Source organism: Hipposideros armiger, unplaced genomic scaffold (assembly GCF_001890085.2).
Source record: "Hipposideros armiger isolate ML-2016 unplaced genomic scaffold, ASM189008v1 scaffold_14, whole genome shotgun sequence".
Classification (NCBI taxonomy): Eukaryota; Metazoa; Chordata; class Mammalia; order Chiroptera; family Hipposideridae; genus Hipposideros; species Hipposideros armiger.
Genome location: NW_017731364.1, coordinates 1,852,927 through 1,872,636, shown reverse-complemented (window position 1 = coordinate 1,872,636; position 19,710 = coordinate 1,852,927). Strand labels below are relative to the sequence as shown.

The window sequence follows — 19,710 nt, the reverse complement described above, 5'->3', positions numbered from 1 at the left end:
GAACCTCAAGGATGGGGAGAGCTGAAGACACCAGCAAGAGCTGAAGTGCTCCCAAGTCAGCTGGTAAGAGGAGAAGGGGTGGAGGAGTAGGGGCGGGGAAGGTGAGACATCAGACCCTCAAGGTGCTAAAGCAACAGATCAGCCAGCAACCTCAGCAGCTGATGCCAGCAGGGCCATGGTGACCAGATGTGACTAGGAAGGCCTGCGAGGACCCAGGCTACAGCTCACCATTCTGCACCCCTCCTGCCACTGCCTTAAAGCTTCGTTTGGATCCCACAGGCCACCCTGTGAAGTCGAGGGGAGAGGGGAAAACTCTGACAGGCTTGCAACTTTGAATTGACTGAATATTTACCCTAAATGAGACTGTTTAAGACCAGATAACTTTTTATTTTCTCTCTTGGAAATTTTATTGGTCCTGGGGACAGGGAGGCAGGCAGCCCCTGCCTCCTGCTGAGGGTGTCACAAGTCTTCACCATTTTCAGTTGCCATTGACGGAGAGGTTCACATGTTTGGGGGAAGCCAGGAAGGCCTTGAGTTTGGGCGGGGCACTGAGGCTGCCATGTAGGCGGAAAGCGAGGGGAAGGAGTCCAAGCAATGGGGCCTAGGACCTGGTGATTCAGCAGCAAGTCAAGCAGGTTGTAGTCTGCACAGGAGACCTGGTGGCCCACGATGAAGGCCTGGTCCCCCTGGTTCTAGGGCAGCAGGGTCTCAAAAGACTTCAGGTGCCGGGGCAGTTCCTTCAGCTAGTCCTCCTTGCTTGCCTCGTAGCTGGTGTAGATGAGGGTGATGTATTTGGAGCGGAGATCCTCCACACCGTTATTCACCATGTCCACCAGGGCCACCTCCTGCTGGTCCTTCCCATATAGTCCAAGGGAGACGCTCAGGTGGCACAGGATGGCATTGGACTGGATCAGGATGAGGTCTCTGTCCTGGGACTTGGAGAGCTGCCCATACAGACAGGAGGCCTTGAGAGGGCCCTGCAGACAGTTCTCTTTGGTTCCCCAGCTCCTCCTTCCAGCTCTGACCCTGGTCAGCCAGCATCATGCACATGGCCTCGCAGTGCCTTCAAACAGGGAAGTACAATAGACGATGGTGTAGGGCCTCTCTCTTGCAGCGTAGACAAAAGTGGTGGCGGCGGCAGTGGCAGATGCGCTCAAGACCAGATAACTTTCACTGGCGAGCTTAAGTTTAGCCCAATCCCCAGTAGGAATTAGAGCCCATGAGAAAGTTTGCATCATTTAAATAGAAATAACATAGCCACTGATTTTTACACATATGCATGCAGTGTTGTACATTCCAACAACAGATAAGCTCTATGAAGGAAATGGACAGGGTGCTGAGAAGGCACCACACAGAGAGACCAAATTTAATGTGAAGGTAGAAAAGGCCTCCCTGAAAAAATTACTAAATGAAACCTGAAGGTGGTAGGAGCTGTTGAGTCACCATAAAGCCTAAGATAAGGCGAGAGAAGTCCAGGGAAACTTAAGCAAGAGCAGAGTGGCTGGGGATGGGGCTGAGAGTTAAACAGGAGCAAGAACACACTGGAGGTAAGATTTTGATCTTCATGGTAAGAACAACAGGAAGTCATCAAGGATTTTAAGCCAGGGAGTTAATGTATTCAAGTTGCCCTTTAAAAAAAGATCACTTACCTTGGCAATTGGATGGGGAGTGACTGGAAACGTGTGTGAACAAAGAAGCAGCCAGACAGTTGCAAAGCAATTTCAGTTGCAAAGTCACCTAGGTGAATAATAAGGGTGGCTTACCCTGGACAGTGGAGATGAAAGGAAATGGATAGATTTAATAATTGGGGAGAAAATACTGAGAGATTTGGTAATGAACTCAGAGGAAACTAGGGAGAAAAGGAAAGGAGGCTGGCTCCTGCTAAGTCAAATGGCACATGAGGAAAAGCTGCCCCATTCTTCAAGCAGACAAAGACCTGTGCTGGGGTACATAGCTTGGCAAGTGGCTGGAGATTGGATTTCAGGCCCCTCCTTGGCCAGGCCTCCTCAGGCATCATTCACCTGCACAGTCACTAGAGATTGGGGGTGGAGGTGGGTTGAGTAGGGTTGGGGAGTGGAGTAGGGTGTGGGGTGTGGGGGTGTGGATGTTAAATGTACAATGTTAATGAAAGGAAAAGCAACTAGTATTAAAGTTAGTCAAGAAGGTTCCAGGAGTGTTGATACTGACCCAGAAAAAGGAGCCAGTAGTTTGGGGTTGCAGGGGGGTTGGTGGGGGAGGTTCACGCTGGCAACTGCTGGCAAACAGCTTCTTGCAGCAGAGAAACAAGGAAAGCCTGAGAAGGGTGGGGAACTCAAGGCTCTGCCTGAGAGGGGGAGGGGGACACTGGCTCAAATGGGAAACTCTTGCTAAACTGAGCAAAGGTTCTCAGGCCCCAGGTATCCTGGCCATCTCCCTGGGAAAACCAACCACCCTTCTTCCTAAGATTAACAGGAGTGGGAACCCTGGAGCCCTTAACGTAATGAGGTTTCCCTACCAGGATGCAGATACTAATTATACATGTAAAATGAGGACCTCACTTATTTACAGCCCCAAGCAAACCATTAATGTAGTTAGTGTCTGGGAATTACACTCAGGCAGTTAAAAATAAATGATTGTCTCCAACTAGGTCCAAACAAGAAACCAAATGTCTGGTTGGCTTATTCGGATTTCGGCAAAATCAATCCTACTCTTGTAGATCTTACTGGATCCTACCCTAACCCAAAAGAAGCCATGTATTGTGCTTCTCTTCCATGTGGATTGCACAGTCACTGTAGAATTGCAGACTTTGGGAATGGGGGTGATGATGCAAGACATGTTTTCATTCATGAAAAAAAGGGAAAGGGTGTGGAATTTGCCCTGAAAGGAAACATTCTATGGCTGGAACTGGTTGGACTCTCTGTTTGTTTGATATAAAAATGAGGCCTCTAGATGTGGAGAAATTGGACCTCTCGTACATTGCTGATGGGGATGTAAGAGCATGTAGCCGCTGTGTGGCAAACAGCTTCGCAGTTCCTCAAAATGTTAAACATAGAGGTACCACAGTTACCGAGCAGGTACAGGTATAGGACCTAGCAGTTACACTCCTAGGCAAATACCCAAGAGAAATGAAAGCATATGTCCACACAAAATTTGCATAGGAATGTTCATAGCAAAAGCACATACCTCAATAAAGTTGTTAAAAATAAAAAGAGAAGCCTCTGAGCACATGCTAAAAGTGTCTGAAAATTACTTGGAAAGGTAAGGTAAAATAAATACAAAATTTCAGCTATAATATGAGTTGGTTCTGGTGGAATTTAGGCAATGTAAAAAGGAGAATGTTCAAAAACAGTTCTACTTGGGGTGGCGGGGCGGGGCGGGAGCTGGCCCCCGCCCAGACTCTGGCCCTGGCCCGAGCTGCCGGTCTACGTGGGGAGTATGGGGATCGGTTTTGGCAGAATCACTGTCATTTATCATTTTCCTCCCTACAAGGAAATGACGCAGTCCCAAACTTGATAGAATATTCATTCTGCCGGCATTAATGAAGCTTATACAGCACAGTAATAACAGCAGTAGCTATGATTTTTGTGTGTCATGTTGCACCAAGCTTTGTGCCTAAGTACTAGGGATACAAATAACTATAGTTATTTATTACCAACCTACTTTACAGATGCAGAAACTAAGGCTCAGAAAGGTTGGAACTTATCTAGGTCACACAACTAGTGACAATCCATCAAGTCCAGGTTTCCTCCTAAATATCTCTTAAGCCCACCGTTTCCTTTTTCTTACCGGCACCATCCCGCCCCAGACCCCTTCATCTCTGCCCAAGACTGCTCTAGTCTCCCAGCTGGGCTCCAGGGATCTGTTTCTGTCCCCCTTCAACCTATTCTCCTCACTGTGTAAAGATTTTACCATTGGAGCTGGGTGATAGGTTTAAAGGGGATTCACTTTGTAATTGTTTCATACTTTACATATATGTTATCAAATTTTTGGATGTATTTAATGGTTAATAAAAATGTTTTAAAGGATTTATTTCTTTATCGCCAATAGCAAGCCCAGTGCATTGCACGTAGTATGAGCCCAAAAAGTATTTGTTGAATGAATGACTAGTAGGGCCAGGAACTGACTCCAAAATCCTGCAATATAAAGGAATAGAAGGGTTTATAATATGTCACCCCAGTCTCCTGACCTTAAGGTCTACTAAGGGTAAACCAGATTAATAATATTTGTTCAGCAAATTTTTACTATATTTCTATTCTGTGATTTGGCACTGTGTCAGGCACTGAGAATCAGAAATGAACAAAACAGTTCATTTTATGGTCAATCTAATGTGAAAGGCAGGAAAGGCCTTGAGCCTTAGGCTAAGCCTCAAAGAGAGACTAGAAATTGGGAGATAACAATAAGTTACATGGAGAAAGATGTAAGGTAAGAGGTCAGCATGAGTGTGTCAGTGTTCCCCTACTTTTGGGGTCTAACCCTCATGCAGGGGCATAGAAGTATCCAGCTGAGGGGAGGGGGGAGTGCTAGAAGCCCACTTCCCCTGGCCTAGCTTGGAAGGCAGCCCAATTCTGGCAGAAGTCTCACATGGAGCAGGACTGTGGAACACAGAGCAGCATTGGGAAGGGAGAAGGATCTCAAAAAATGCTGCTTGGTGTCCACAACTTGCACCTGGTGTGCCAGAAAACGAGCCTTCTCTGCATGCTTCCTGCCAGGCAAATAGAAAGAACTGTGGACAGGACAATGGGCACTGTGCCGGGAGCCAGGTGCTCACATGAGGCAATGGTGGACTCATTGGCAGGGAATGGCTGGAGAATGTGGCTANAAAAAAAAAAGTACAGTCCTGACCGTAAATAGCCTTCATTTCCAAATAAAATAAGAGACTCCTGATGGCCTAAATAGCCAAAACAAATAAGGTTGCATACATCAGGTTTCAAAAGTCAATTACTGTCCGGAGTACTATCCTGTTGACTCTGATGTTAGAAATCGTATTTGGCCTTCACAAGGGGCACCCAATGGCAGATTTGGGGACGTTGCCCCTGTAATCAATTCTCAGATTCCTTCAATGCAAGTGAACAGGGGTTTTTTTAGTTGGGAGGGATGAGCAATCTTGCATAAATTGACCTTGGCAGTGAAACATACCACATGTGTAATAACTTTTATTCTCCAAACGTCTCCAAACTCATACTTCATATGACCATTATGTCTCGCCTTATATGCTTGTAAAATGCCTTGTTCATATGTTCAGGGCAAATCTATCCAGGTTCGGTGTTTCCCAGCTAAGCAGCAATAATGTCAGAACAGCCATAAATGTGCCTGGAGCAGAATTGTTCACGTGACAAAAGTAACAAAAGAGGGGAAACTGGCAGGGAATTTTCCCTGATGCTTTATTTTCTATTCACTGTAGATAAGACCAAGTAGAAAATTTGAGTAGTCAGAGTTCGTGTATAGAATGAATTTGGGTCTTGGGGTGGCCAGTGAGCTCAGGTGCTTAGAGCGCAGGCTCATAACACCAAGGTTGCTGGTTCGATCCCCACAAGGGCCAAGGAGCTGTGCCCTCCACAACTAGATGGAAACAACTACTTCCCTTGAAGCTAATGGGTCCTGGAAAAACATACTGTTCCCCAATTAAAAAAAAAAAAGAAAAGAAAAAGAATGAGTTTGGGTCTTGATGGTCCTAAATGCAGGTAGTCTGTTTTTTTTTTTTTTATCATATACTTCAATTTATTGACATTGTCAATCTAGGAACAAGACAGGTATATTTTTTCATGAAGTGTGATCGTTTTCAATCTGCCGTAACATGTGACCACACATCTTCACCTTGAAAATGCAGTGTTTCCAGCTTTAGTCAGGATGGATTACTCCTTTTTCACTTTCACAATTTTTACGCTGCTGCCAGAAGTCTTTTCGGCATTTGCTTTGAATTCTGTTTTCAGAGCATCGCTCACTGCTTTTGCACAGATCTGGGAGTATCGGATGTAGCTGAGTCCAGCCTGTCGCCAGTAAGCCACCATGATGTCACGAGAGTGGGCTTGTCGGGCCAAATCGCGAGGACGCGTCAATGTCGGCTAAGCGCGCAACCCAGCGGCCGGAAGGTCGCAGGTAGTCTGTTTTAAAGTAAAAATCAAATCATAATTTTGGGTATGATAGCTGGGAAAGCTTTTTTTGACCCTTAATTGTACTGTGGTACTGTGTTGACCTTAATATGTTGTATAAAAGATTAATTTATGCAACGACATAGGATTAAGAAGCTGTGCCTCGCCTCTCCTTTCGTTACCCCATCTCTCATAACTCTCTCCTTTTAGACATGGCATTTATAGCAGCTAAGCAGACTTCATATGGCAGACTTCAAATGGAGACTCACAACTCCAGTTCTGATAGCAACTTTGGGTAGAATGGGTGTTTTTTTAAAAAGATTTTTATTGGGGAATTGGGGGAAGGGGAACAGACAAGTTGCTGTCCTTTTGTTCTTCAGTCTAGTTGTGGAGGACGTTGTTTCACTGGCCCAAGTTGGCACCATCATTGCGCTCTTCCTGGGCGAGGCAGATCAGTCGCTGGCTTCTGGACGGCGGCTCACTGCGGCTGCTGGCCGCTCACGCTGCTGCTGACTACACACTGTAGCCCATGGCAACCCACTGCCACAGGGGCTGCAGCCTACGCCGTTGACTCACGGCAGCCCAGCTCCAGGTTGAGCTGTTGTTCAGCATCTTAGCTGTGGAGGGCAGTGTCACTGGCCCTCATATGTGGGATCCGAACCGGGGCTCTCTGGTGTCCCAAGCCAGCTCTTAACCAACGCGCTACTCGGCTGGCCCTAGAATAGGTTTCTTGAAGAAAGGGGTTTATGTGAAGTTTTAAAAATATCACAACTTTATTGAAATATAATTCATATGTCATATAATTAACCCACTTATATACATTTTGATAAAAATGGGATAATTGCAAATGTGAGGGTGAGGGTACAGGTAGGGGTTAGGGATAGCTGCAGCCAAGTAAGTCAGGAATAAAAGATTGGGCTGCAGTCTATTAGGACTTCCACTTAGCATAACAAGAGAGGCAGTAGCTGTGAACCAAACCAGGGCTCACTACAGGACGTTGGGGGCTTTATAATATCCCTGTTCCCTTTTTCCCCCAACATATGCCTTTTGCTTCCCATAGTGATTAGTAGATAAATAAATATTCATTACCTACTCTGTGCCAGGCACTTTGCCAGGTCCTGGGGATAGAATTAAGTTAATAAGACAGACTTGGTACTCAAGGAGTGAAAAATAAATCTATTTGGGGACTCAGGAAAGGCTTCGTAGATAAGGCAGCTTTTGAGCTAGACTCAGAAGCAAGAAGAGGGTTGCTACTGACCCTAAATTTAGACAGAAACCCAAAACCTAATAATAAGGTCAGGGAAAGTCACTACCTGTTATGTAAGATGCAAGAAATCATTAAAATTATGATTTAACAAATATTGATGAAACTTTTCAGTTCCAGGCAAGTTCAAAATAGGCCATTTGTCATTGGCACTCTACCTTCTAGCCATTTTCTATCTCCTTTCCCTTTCCAGTGATCTCAGGCTTTCCAAAAGTATCCACTAAGGCATCTTACCCCAGCTGATCCTATCCCCTGAACTGGATTCTTGGCTAGATAGATTCTTAGACCTCTCCAAATAAGAAATGTTTCCTGACTTTGAAGAGTCCATAACCTTGGAGAGGGAGATAAAGAGTCAAGTAAACAGAAAAGTACTTTGACAAAGGTATATCAAGTGAGTACTGGGGGCATAGAAGAGGTCATCTAAGTCAGACTTAGGTGGGGATAGAGTGGTCACCGAAGCTCCCATGAGGAAGTGAACCCTAGCTCTTTCAGAGAACACGTGGGAAGTTACAGGCCACGCATTCCAGGAGAAAGAAGCCAAGGCACAGAGATGGGTAAGCCCATGAAGCATTTCTTCCCACCTCCCTACCCCGCTCAAGATTTGAGGAATTTCATATTGTATTTACTTTGGCAAGAAGCAAAGCCTTCCTCTCTCCCTAAACAATTCAGACCTCTCTCCCTGGTTCTTAACAGCCAGCCAAATATATGAACTATAGTGTCAACCAATTGTTTCCAAGAAGAATTTCAATTAAGGGTTAAGTGAGGCAAAGATAAAATCTTTAGTAATTATGGGGTGTGGGCATGGATGTTCTATCCAGATCATTTCAGCTTGAAGATCATTGTTGTGTGTATCAAGTGTCTCGACTGATTTAGATTTAACAGTCATCAAATACAGTCATAACCGAAGCCACAGAAGTGGATAAAATTACCCAGGAAGATTATCTGCAGGGTAAGAAGAAAGCCTGATGATTGAGGATTTACAAAAGAGGTAGAGGAAGGGCCCGTGAAAGAGATCTAAAAGGAAAATTGTGATAATAGCCAAGACAGGAAAAATATAATCAACAGCATCAAATTTTGTAGGGAGTTGAATAAGATAAGGGCTTTGGATTAGCAATAAGATGTAATTGGTACTCCTGGCAAGAGTGATTTCTGTAGCAGTATGAGTGTGTGAGCCAGACTGCAGTGTATTAAGAAGTGAGGCCAAGGAGAGACATTTAGAAAAGTGAGTGGAATTAGAAGGGAACTTAGGGCTGCAGAAAGTATTTTAAAGATGGGAGAGGCTGGCATTTGTTGAAATGCTACGGGAAAGTGCTCATAGAAAGAGAGGTTGAAAATCAGAGAAGGAGATAGAGGGAAGTCCCTAAGGTGCCAGGTGAGTGGGATTCAGAGTTTAGATGGAGGGAGGACATCTAAGTCATGAAGAAGACAGAGGATAGGAAATAAGTACGGAAGGGCAACATGTTGAGAGAGTTTCTACCTCATGTCTTTTCAGCCTTTGAAGGAGAAGGCAAGATCAACTGCTCAGAATGAAAGAGAAGACAGTGGAGCGCTCCAGGGGAGTGGTAATGAGCTGTTATGGAGAAAGGGAAAAGAAGGAGAGTAGATGCACAATGAAGGCTTGCCAAGAATACTGCTCTGTTGAGGTTTGAGATCACAGAATTTTAGAGGTATCATTTGCAGCTAATTGATTTTCTCTACCAGTGCTCAATAGCTTGGGAGTAGGAGTAGAGGAGGTCAACAATTGGGTTGATACACACGTAGGCAGCAGGAGAGTAAGTGGAATGGAAGATCCAAATGGGAAGCAGATGTTGCGTGCTGCTGAGGGTGGTTGGAATGATATTATAATTATGGAATGCAGGCGGGAGGGGATAATGGGTAACCCAGGGGCCTGCATGAAGACATGTTAGAAAATTGGAGATCTGGATAAGGTCACAAAAAAAGTCATGGAATGAGAGAGATAGAAGGAAAGGAAGGCTGTAGTAAAATACAGAAAGGCTTTAGAGTTTAATTTTCATAGGAAAAATAATTCTGAGTGATGAAACAATCTAAGACATGGCCTGTGTGTTACTGGAGTGCACAGGGGTGAAGGTCTGTTGATTAGAGGTCAAAATCATGTGAGACTAGAGCAAAGGGATGGGTCCTATATGCTGAAATGACCCAGGATAATGGTAGAAATCAAAATTAAAGAGCAAGACTACGAGTCAGATATCAAATTTGCTAATAAACAACATTGTGAATGGTAGGTATAAGGAAGCTACCAGTTGAGAAGTGGAATATGCAACACACTAGGACATTAGTGTAATGTGATTTCCATGTCTCAGCAAGCAGCCTTTCCCTATTGCTACGGATTTCCCCACATGACACAAAGCTTGTGAAGGATAGGGCCTGTCTCATTTGATGTATTAATCCCACAGCACCCTGCCCAGTGCTTGGCAACTATTGGAAAGAAGAGACCATAGATCTCTTTACCCCAAAAGGGGTGATTTTTAATTCCCATTCACACAGTTCTCAGTACCTGGAATACCTAGAACTTCCTCCATCACATTATAGGACTGTCTGTTCACATGTCTGCTTCTCCCATCAGTCTATGAGGACAGGGACTGTCACACTCATTGTTGCAATCCCGGAGGAAACATTTATTCTGCCTGAACCACATCAAGGATTTCAGTGTTTGTCAAATAAATTAATGAATGAAATCTTTAAGCTGTAAAAGACTATAATCCTGATGAAGCACCATTGTCAAGTACTGTGTTAAGTGCTTTTACATTCTAATTTAATGCTCACAACAAGCTTAAGTGGGAAGAGGGGAAACTGAAGTTCAGAAAGATTAAATAGCTTGCCCAAAGGCACACTGGTAGTAAGTCTTAAAATTGGCATTTGAACAGTTATGACTTCAGAACCTATTTTCCCATTATGTTGCCCCAAATCTAGTCTAAGTGTAACAAGTAGGACATTTTAGAATACCAGGTTTAGTGGATTGCCACAGTGCTAACTTCATTATCAGGGCTGATTTCCAAGGGATTTTTCTTTTGTTTTGTTTTAAGTTGCTATGTGTGCTAGTCCTGTGTTCTCTGAGAAGCAGATGGCAAAACGAGATAAAACATGCAAGGATTTTCATTAAAATGTGCAAGGAAAGGCCCTGGGAGGGAAAACATGGAGGTAGGAAGCCAGAGAAGGCTGGGAGAACCGTTAGATCCTAGAAGCAGGTGAAGGAGAAAGGGGAAGAAGGTTGGATAGAAGCATCCTACATTGCCATGTAGTCTAACGAAGGTTATACAAAGCCAGAGTCCCGGAGTCAAAAACCACCATCAGAAGAGACCAGACTCCGAGGAACTGGTGTGCCTTCATATCGGTCACAAGTCATTGGCTAGAAGCAACTGGTGGGAGGTGTGGCCTCAGTTCAAATGCAAGATGGATTTCAAAGCCAGCCCTGGGGTATTAATTGGTCAATTATGCTCCCTGTGCTTGGAGGTAAGTCAGGCCCATTTCCACAGCTGCCACACACCAGAAAGCTTCTTGAAGGGTTGCTTTCTGTTTTGTTTTACCTCCTCTATTTGCTCACCTCAGGACACTGAACTCCTAAAAGTCTTATCGTTTTTGGTTATCAATCACCAAGTTTTACTAGAATGAAGTGTGTGTATTAAACAATACCTTTTAAAATTCTCTGTCCTCTTCCCATTTGGACAAGATGCCTCCTTTTATCACATTTTCTCTGAATAAAAAGATAGAAGCTCTCAAAGCCTTGATTCTTTGGACTGATTCCTCTTTAGGACTTTGGTAATTGTACATCTGTATGGATTATGTTTGTCAAACTCTGACTACTGCTTTGAGCTGTTTTGAACAGGATCTTGTAGTCATAAAATCATAATTGATACTTTTATTCATTAAAACATTAAGCACCTTTGTGCCAAGCATGGTATTAGAATACAAAGGTGAACAAGTGATTTGTGAGTCTTAACTTATAAAGGTGAGTGAGTGACGACATGGAGAAGTCAATGCCATCGAAGGACAAGTTAAAAGTTACTTATAGTTCGCCTGGAAACAAGAGGTGCGGCATGCCACGCAGGGCCAGAGGAGAAGCACCTGTGTCAATCAGGAGATAGAAAGGAATGAGGGGAAGGTAGAGGCCACAGACTTTATTGGGGTCTCCATGGGAAAGTCGAGGGCAGGGTAAACAGTCTAGGATTGGCTAGTTTGAATAATTGTGGCTGACTTTGACATATAGGGGCTGTTGTTTGGTACCTTGTCTCAGGATGATTGAGTGCAAGGGAACATTGTCTTTGGTGTGTGAGTTAAAAAAGGTGGCTGGGGGAGAAGGACAAAGGATCTGTTTATATATGAAAGGTAGGTTCGCTGATAAGTTGTTTACTGTCTCTAGAAATTAACTACTCCTAGAGGTGGGGGACAGTCTCTCTCCAGCCATCAAGATCCTCCAAAGATGTCAAACATCATAAAATATAGAAAACTAAAAAGACCCCAACATAATTAGGAAGATCCTTTTCGTTTTCTTAATCTCCATTAACAGTTAAACAGCAGAGAAACAGAAGGCAGGTATAGCCCATTTTTCTCTTAGTCCACTTAAGAGTACAGGTGATTTTTTAAAAGAGAAACTTTAAAGTATAAGAGGCTCTTACTCTTTGCCCATTGTCTATGGTTTTCCAAATATAAGCTAACAAATACTTTCAATTCCTTCAACTCCTGCCTTCGCACATCGCATTTTTGTCCTGAACCGGTTGCATGGAGAAGGAACCAACACTCATATTCTCTTCTGTGCCGAAACTGTGCTTACCCGTCAACATACGTCCCTTGGCTACTGAGGAATTAAGTCAAATGAAAACACCTTTAACATGTATTATTTAAGAAGCCCTCTAACTTGCCATTTTACTTTAATGGCACTATTTTAAAAACTAAGCACAAATAGCTAAGCATTGCAGTGCTTCTGTATCTTTTCAAAATTTTACTCTTCTAATATAAAATCAGACATTTTCTCTCCAGTAAATATGTCCTTTGACAACTGAAAAAATTTTTTTCTTAAGCCCTTTACCCTTGATATTACCTCTTATTAATGGATACTTTTGAGAACCAAAAGAACACGAGAGTGCAAATGTTGAGGACCATTTTCTGGTAATTAAATTTTTTTGAACACAAGTAACACTTCCATGTGGTTGAAACTAAAATATTGATTATATATATTTATACATAATTACATTTAATTATACATATATGATTATGCCATGAAGTTTCCTTTATACTTGTCCCTCAGCCACAATTTCCTTTCCTCATACACACGTTTTTTGTTTCTTGTTTATTCTTCTAGTTGCTTTATGGACATAACAGTAAATACACACATATATTAATAAGTATTTTCTTCCATCCCTTTTTCCCACAACCACTTGGATATATTTAAAACAGAACAAATTTTTGGTAAACAAAATTTAATACAACCATGTAGTCAAGTAATAATGGTTTATTAGATACATTAGATACAACTTTTAAAAAATACTATGCACAAAGTATATTTAAACAAAATATATAAGCATTAATGTGCTACAACTGAATTGAGGAGAAATACAAAGCCTTTTTTTTTCACTGTGAAGACTCTGTAGCCTCTAATTGAAGGCAAATGACATTTGGCCGCCAAAGATCTGTAAAAGTTGTAAAGCATATTATACTTTTGTTCAACTTTATAATTGTGTTGTCTCAGCTCCAGAAATTCTTAACAAAATTTTAAATAAACCATGGGAAGGGTGATTGGAAAGGGAAGAATAAGAACTTTTTCAAGGAAGTTAAATAAGAAAGTCTGTAGAGAAAAAAGAAATAGTACATAATAGAACAAAAATAAGTAGACTTCCTTTTTTGACATTAGATGTAGATACTGCAAGTGATGTTTACAAGGGCTTAATCAATGTAGGATAGATGTTTTTCTGAATATCGTAAAAAGCACCTTGGTATCAAAACCAAAAAAATATAATAAAACTCCAAACACCCCCAAACCTCTCTCAACATTCTCACTTGGCCAAGCAACCACACAATTGGTGCTCATTACAAAATTTAAGAAGGACTGAATGGAAAAAAAAATTTTTAAAGAAATTTATTTACTCTATAGGAAACGAATGTGAAACCTATTTAAGGTAAGCTTTATTTAGATTGAAAGTTGAAATAGCACTAGAGAACTTAAGGCACAAATTCAGATGCAGTTATTTTTAAAACATTAAACAATTCTTTTCTTTGGAACAATATACAAAATAAGTTATGAGTTGTTTTTTAAAAAAATTATTTATGATGATCATCTCTAGCACTAAGTAAATTTAATATCTAGGCAATCACACAAATGTAAAATATTCATATAAAACACTTAAAAATGTTTGAAGTATGTTGAAAATGTCTCTGGAATTATCAATTCACACTCCTGGCTCAAGTGGTTTCTGGTGTTTAGCATTAGATATGACAAAAAGTATAGCTAGCTAGTCAAACCTACTGCCTTGAAGGTCAACCACATTGCCCCGTTCTGGTTACGTGGTATGAATGTATAAATTCATTTAACTAAAAAGAATAATTGGTTGAGGTGATGTAAACCTGGCTTTCAATACAATGAACAAATTCTAATAAGGCCAAAATTATGTGGTGTATTGAGTTTACTAAAATAAAGGCAGTCTATACAAACGAAGCCTTTAGGAGACATTATATCTTATCACTTGGCACCACATAAACAGCAAGCTCTCCTCTTTGAAAGTACAGTCTGAAGTAGATGTCTTTCCCACATATAAATCTCAAGACACAACAGGCACACATAAACAATTTAACCCCTCTCTTTTCATGTATGGGTTCTCACAGCAATTAAACAGATCTATTGCCATATCCAGACAACAGGAAGAAATACACACCTGGTTTGTATATTGACAAAAGTAGTATATAATTGAACCTTTGTCTTTCCTGAGTTTCAAAAAGAGTATTTGACAGTAGAGATACATAAACAATTCATATTCGCTAAGAGAAAATGTATCAGTCCACAAAACATTTTCGTCTTTCTAAATATAGAAGAATGAATGTTCAACCACTGCCATGTGAAGCCCCTTTTCCCAATTAAATTTACTCTAGAATAATGAACAGAAGGTTCCTTAGTTATGGCACTTTAAACACCCCAAATAGGCAAAAATGACAAGTTCATACCCTCCCTGAGTATATACATCATTTTTCCTTAACACCTTGTTTAAGTGGAGTAAATATCTATATTTTAGTCATCTAGGAAAAAAAAGGTTACTGAAGATCCAATAGGCTGCCATTTCATACCTGTGCTATAGTCAGTGGGAAGATTAGAGTAGAAAACGAAGGTCTTCTAATGGTAAGAATTAGATCACTGTCTATAGTTCACTCACATAATAGGAACACGTGGAAAAGAATTAAAGTTCATGAAAGAAACAAACTGTACTTTTCTGTTGATTCACAAAACATACCCTTCAATTCCCTTTCCCACTGAGTGGGTTTAGCAAGTGCATCTCCACCTCCAATTTGTTTTCTGACTTTGTAAAACCGTATGTATTATATAGATTCTAACTGCATACACGTCATCAGATTAATACTCATCATGTACTTTCAAATGTAAAAAAGTATTCTAGAAATGCCCAAATAAAAGATCTTCTGGAATTAAATTTAATAAGCTCAATTAATTTTTAATTTATGTGCTTTTTTTCTGATCACTACAAACTGATACATTTCTTGAGAGTTTGTGTATGTGTACATGATCATACTATGTTATGTTCCACACATGGATATATATATATATATATAATATATATATATATATATATATATATATTATATATACTAACCCAAAGGCTTATATGAACATTACTTATCAAATTTGTCAACTATGTGATGACAGTATGAATAAAATCTGACACAAATTTGGTTGATATATTCCTTTTGATATAATTAACCCTAAAATTCCTTATTTTATCAATGTTAACACCATTATTTATCAAAACTCAGTAAAGAAAGGTAAATAATTAAAGGAAATTAAACTGTCATTTGAGTAACTTTAAAAATAGTTACTTTAATTTCCTAGCACTTAAGCTTAGTTTTTGGTGGCCTACTTAATTCATGTAGTTTTAAATTATGTAGAGAAAAAAATTAAACAATACAGGTGTAAGGTCTATATGTAAACAAATTCTGTTCTACCAGATTTCATTTCAAATTTACTACAATGAAGACATGGATATTAAAAAAATGAATAATACCAGTAAATAGTTAATACTTTTACAATAGACAAAAATACTAGAATACAAGTTATCTTGAGAAAGTTTTCTTTTGTGTGTGAAGTGTCTGTATTTATGGTTGGACATGATCTTACAAATAAACATGAAATAACAAGTATCATTTGTATAATCCTCAGCATTTACACTTTTCTCATACATTACCTCATTTTCTGCAAAAAATTTTCTGAACTAAATAGGTTCCATTATCTACAAAAGGTATTAATGCAAAAAGTAGATGTTTACTTGCAAATTAAAATAAGTATCCTAATTATACCTACAATTGTTTCAACTAAAATGACAGAGTATTGTTCTTTGAATTGCTGATAATTATCATAAAAAGGTATGTATCATTTCAAAGTATGATTTGAAAGTAAAAATTCCCTAAAAGTGTGAACGTTTTTTAGTTTTCTTCAGAATTCAGATTTCAGCTAAGCATTCAAGTTGATGCCATAGTTTATTTGAAATCTCAGTATCATTCTAAGATGAGAGAAAAAAAGTAGTTTATCAATGTTTGTTCAATTCCTACCTTGGTTTTTACAGAATTCTGGTGACACTATAATCACATATTTTCATCATCTCTCCTAAGACAAGGAGTATATAATTATAATGTAGATAACAATAGTGCCTGGGAAGTCAAAATACAGCAGGCTACCTGGAACATCCCTAAAATGTTGTAAATTATATCTGTCCACCCAGGAATAACAATAATCAATTATGCTGCAGTGCCTGCCATTCCATCTACCTTAGAAAAAATTTTACATTCCTCTCTGGAAACTAGCAAGCTTTATAAACCAGAGTTGTAAAATGTAGACAAGGGCAATTTGTTGTATAGAAGCTTGAGAATGTTGATCAGTATTTTACACAATGCGTACCAAATGACAGGTTCATCTTAGAAGACTGCATACTGCTGTTAGTTTTTTCAGATAGCTAATTTTAAAAGAAAAATGGACCCATTGAGCTAGGTGGTCCCTGGTTTATCCTTTAAAGGCAACTTAACAGTAGAGACTACCAGGATTTTTAGCTGTTCACAAGCAAGTCGGATAACCAGGGAGGAGGTCCTCACCCAAAGCACCATACTGATGAGGTCAAACCCTACGGGGCTAGGGAGAAAACATATCCCTGTTTTTCACAAGATAATATTGCAAAATGAACTTCGACTCCTTTGCCAGGTTCAAGAAAAGGAGCTTCCTTAGAGGATTGAGAGATGCGAGCCACAGTGGGTCGTTTTCCCTTCAATGGGTCTTAAATAATTTTTTCCTAGGAATAAACCTGATATTTTAATCCCAATTTTAGGGGCATCTGCTTTTCTATCTCCTACCCAATCTCTTCCCCAAAATATATTTAATATAAGACAGCAATTGTAAGAACGAAATCATGGTAATTCAATATTTTATGATATTCAAATTGTTGTCACCATATTTTTATCAATTACAGAAAATCTTCAGTAAAATTAATCAGCTTGGATATATTTTTAGTGACAATGATTTTTAAAACTTATTTTCTTCCCCCTTAGAATGCATTCATTCTAAGCATTATGTGATTCAACCTAAATGAAGCCTAGTCATAAAATTTTTTATATATATGACAAAATAAGAAATATAGTCTTGCTGATAAATACACAAAAATGAAGAGACCAGTCACAAATTCCTAAAATGTATGCAGACATTATTTCCTATTCCACATAAGTTTCTTACAAATACTTACAAAGGTACAGTCTCAAAGCCCAAGCAATACCGCTATTACCTTCAACAACAACCAACCCCTCACCTCTTTTTTTCAATTACAGGAAAGGCTTTATTACAGTTTGAAAGATTGATATTTTGGGGAGAAAGGACCACAATTATTATTTTTAGGTTTTATGCATTTGGCACAAAGGAGACACGCCAAATTCCAACTCTGGAGTTTTTAAAATCTCTCATCTTGGATCAGTGTGGCCTCTTGGGTGAAGTATCCTGGCCTTAGAGCTTAAAGCATTTCTCATTGTATCTGTGAATAGTCACACAGCCATGATAGGACACAGGCCTGGGCATTGCAGCTACTCCTGTGATGATACTTGTAGCAGGATCGTAACAGAGAATAGTGTCCGTGGCTTCTCCATTTTCCCGTCTTCCACCCAGGATATATATTTTGCCATTACACACAGACATACCACAGTTTTCCTGTTTAACCAAACACATAAAAAAATAAAAAATAAAAATAAATTAACTGTTGAAGGTAAGGGATCTGTTAGCAAACTGAAAAGTAAAATGAGACATGCTTTAACCCAGTCAAAAAAGGGAGACATGAAGTAAACTCCCTTTTGCCCAACTCCTGCTCTATGTGTGAGTGATACATAATTTTGCATGGATGAAGTGAGTGTTAAGACAGAATACATGTTAGCAATTGGGGCCAAGATGTGAGAGGTGAAGTGGGGGTGGTGGACTGAGAGAAGGGTTTTAACTTAGTGATAGTTGAAAAAAAAAAAATCTTTGAAGAGCTTGGCTTGCTTTTCCTATTACAGGAAGGTCCTTTCTTCCTGTAATAGTGGCTATAATACGTGGCTATAATACGACCAATGAGTAGGAACATTATTCATTATATGAGATTACCCACAAGTTAAATGACAGAGTTATAATCAAATTAACAAAACACTGTTATTATGGGCCTTGGCTGAGACATAGAAACTCCCAAAATAACATTTTACAGTTAACTTTCCACATAATAGGATTCTTAGCTAAATAATACTCTTCTCTGTCAATAATTACTATACAAAACAAATATTCTTGCAAGGATGACTGTTTCTTCAAAGAAAGAAATTACACTACAATTGTCTCACTTGCATGGATCTGGTTATGCTGTAGGTCAGATATTCTTCTATTTGTATTTCATGTCAATTGAGAAAGTTATTGCATATTATTATCCTGTTTCCACAGAACCAACGAGATGGTTCTACTGAGTACAGTAAACATTTTTCACTTGAGCAGATTTGTTATATGTATATAAAATTTGCTCTTGTAGAAAAAAAAATCTTGGTGAACTTATATAATAGGGGATAGTATCTTTAGGTACAGAAGAATTAGTGAGTACTTAAAAATGCCTATATTAGAGTTTTTATATACCCAGAATGACTTGGCCCATTATCATTAGTGAATGACAAACTTTTATCCAGAATACCACCCATGAACTGTACCAATTATGTGCCAAACTATAACATTTTTCATCTAAAGCACAATGAGCTCTTTCTATAAATTCTAAAAGTTCCGAATACAATAAAAAACAATAACAACATCCTTAGTTTTCAGGTACAAGGTACCTCACACTAATGAACCTTAGTTCCATTGATGATGATTCTTAAACTATATAATTGTAGGATCTTATTAATATCATTTCAGATAATAATGCTCAGAATTAAATGAAATAAGCAACCTTAAAAACAGTTATTCATTCATATCAGAAAATTACTTGTACTAGATATAGTAGCTTATTTTGCTCTCTGAGAATCACATAGTAATGGCAGCTAGTAAGAAAAATAATTTATCAATACATGAAGTTATTTTTCAAGACTATGAAACATGATCCTCTCTTCAATTATTATTATTTTTAAACAATGCTTACTACAACAATAAAGAAAAAGAAATCAGATTTAAAAAAATTCATTATCTAAACTTTAATGACATCTTAATACCTGGTATATTGAAGGAGGACAAAAAAAAATCCCACAATTTTTAAAAGGATGTTTCTGATAAAAGTTAAAAAGCAAAATATGTTTAAAATAGCAAGTTGTGTCTTTTAGGAATTATGCAAAGTCAAGAAGCATAATGACGAGGGGCAGAGAAAAAGGCTGGGTCCATTCGGACTACAAAACTAGAGCTCATTTTTTCAGCTCTTTTTTGTCATTCAGTAGTCTAAGCATTTAAAAATAACATATCCTAGGATTCAACTGTCTACCATGAAATTACAGTTAGCTTATCCTTTTTCATTGATTAGCATGAAAAGCATAGGCAAACACTTACAGATGGTTCAAAATTTGCCTATCAATAATGTATACATAGGTATACTTAGAGGTACTAGTAAGTAGTAAGAATGGACAGGGGAGAAAAGATAATCCCAGAAATCTCAGTATTTTTTGCTTTAAGAGATTTGA

General features: G+C 39.3%; 2 protein-coding genes and 1 pseudogene across 12 annotated transcripts in view; all 3 read right to left on the bottom strand.

Moving 5' to 3' along the window:
* Positions 1-478: 478 nt before the first annotated feature.
* LOC109396183 (glutathione S-transferase P pseudogene) lies at positions 479-3,774 on the bottom strand (annotated as a pseudogene).
* Positions 3,775-5,816: 2,042 nt separating this feature from the next.
* On the bottom strand, positions 5,817-6,062 carry LOC109396336 (ATP synthase subunit epsilon, mitochondrial-like). The gene has a single exon (XM_019668075.1). It carries the CDS (start codon positions 5,985-5,987, stop codon positions 5,832-5,834), a length of 156 nt encoding a protein of 51 aa, XP_019523620.1. The 5' UTR covers positions 5,988-6,062; the 3' UTR covers positions 5,817-5,831.
* Positions 6,063-12,781: 6,719 nt separating this feature from the next.
* The window catches only part of KLHL24 (kelch like family member 24), a 38,238-nt gene continuing 31,309 nt past the window's right edge, over positions 12,782-19,710 (bottom strand). For all 11 annotated transcript variants that reach the window (XM_019668387.1, XM_019668351.1, XM_019668379.1 and 8 more), the window contains one exon: positions 12,782-17,746. In XM_019668387.1, coding sequence (XP_019523932.1) covers positions 17,546-17,746 — 201 coding nt within the window. In that variant the 3' untranslated portion in view covers positions 12,782-17,545. The remainder of the gene's footprint in view (positions 17,747-19,710) is intronic.

Excerpts from the sequence above, each read along its gene's own strand:
- LOC109396336 (XM_019668075.1), bottom strand. The coding sequence starts at position 5,987 with ATGGTGGCTTACTGGCGACAGGCTGGACTCAGCTACATCCGATACTCC.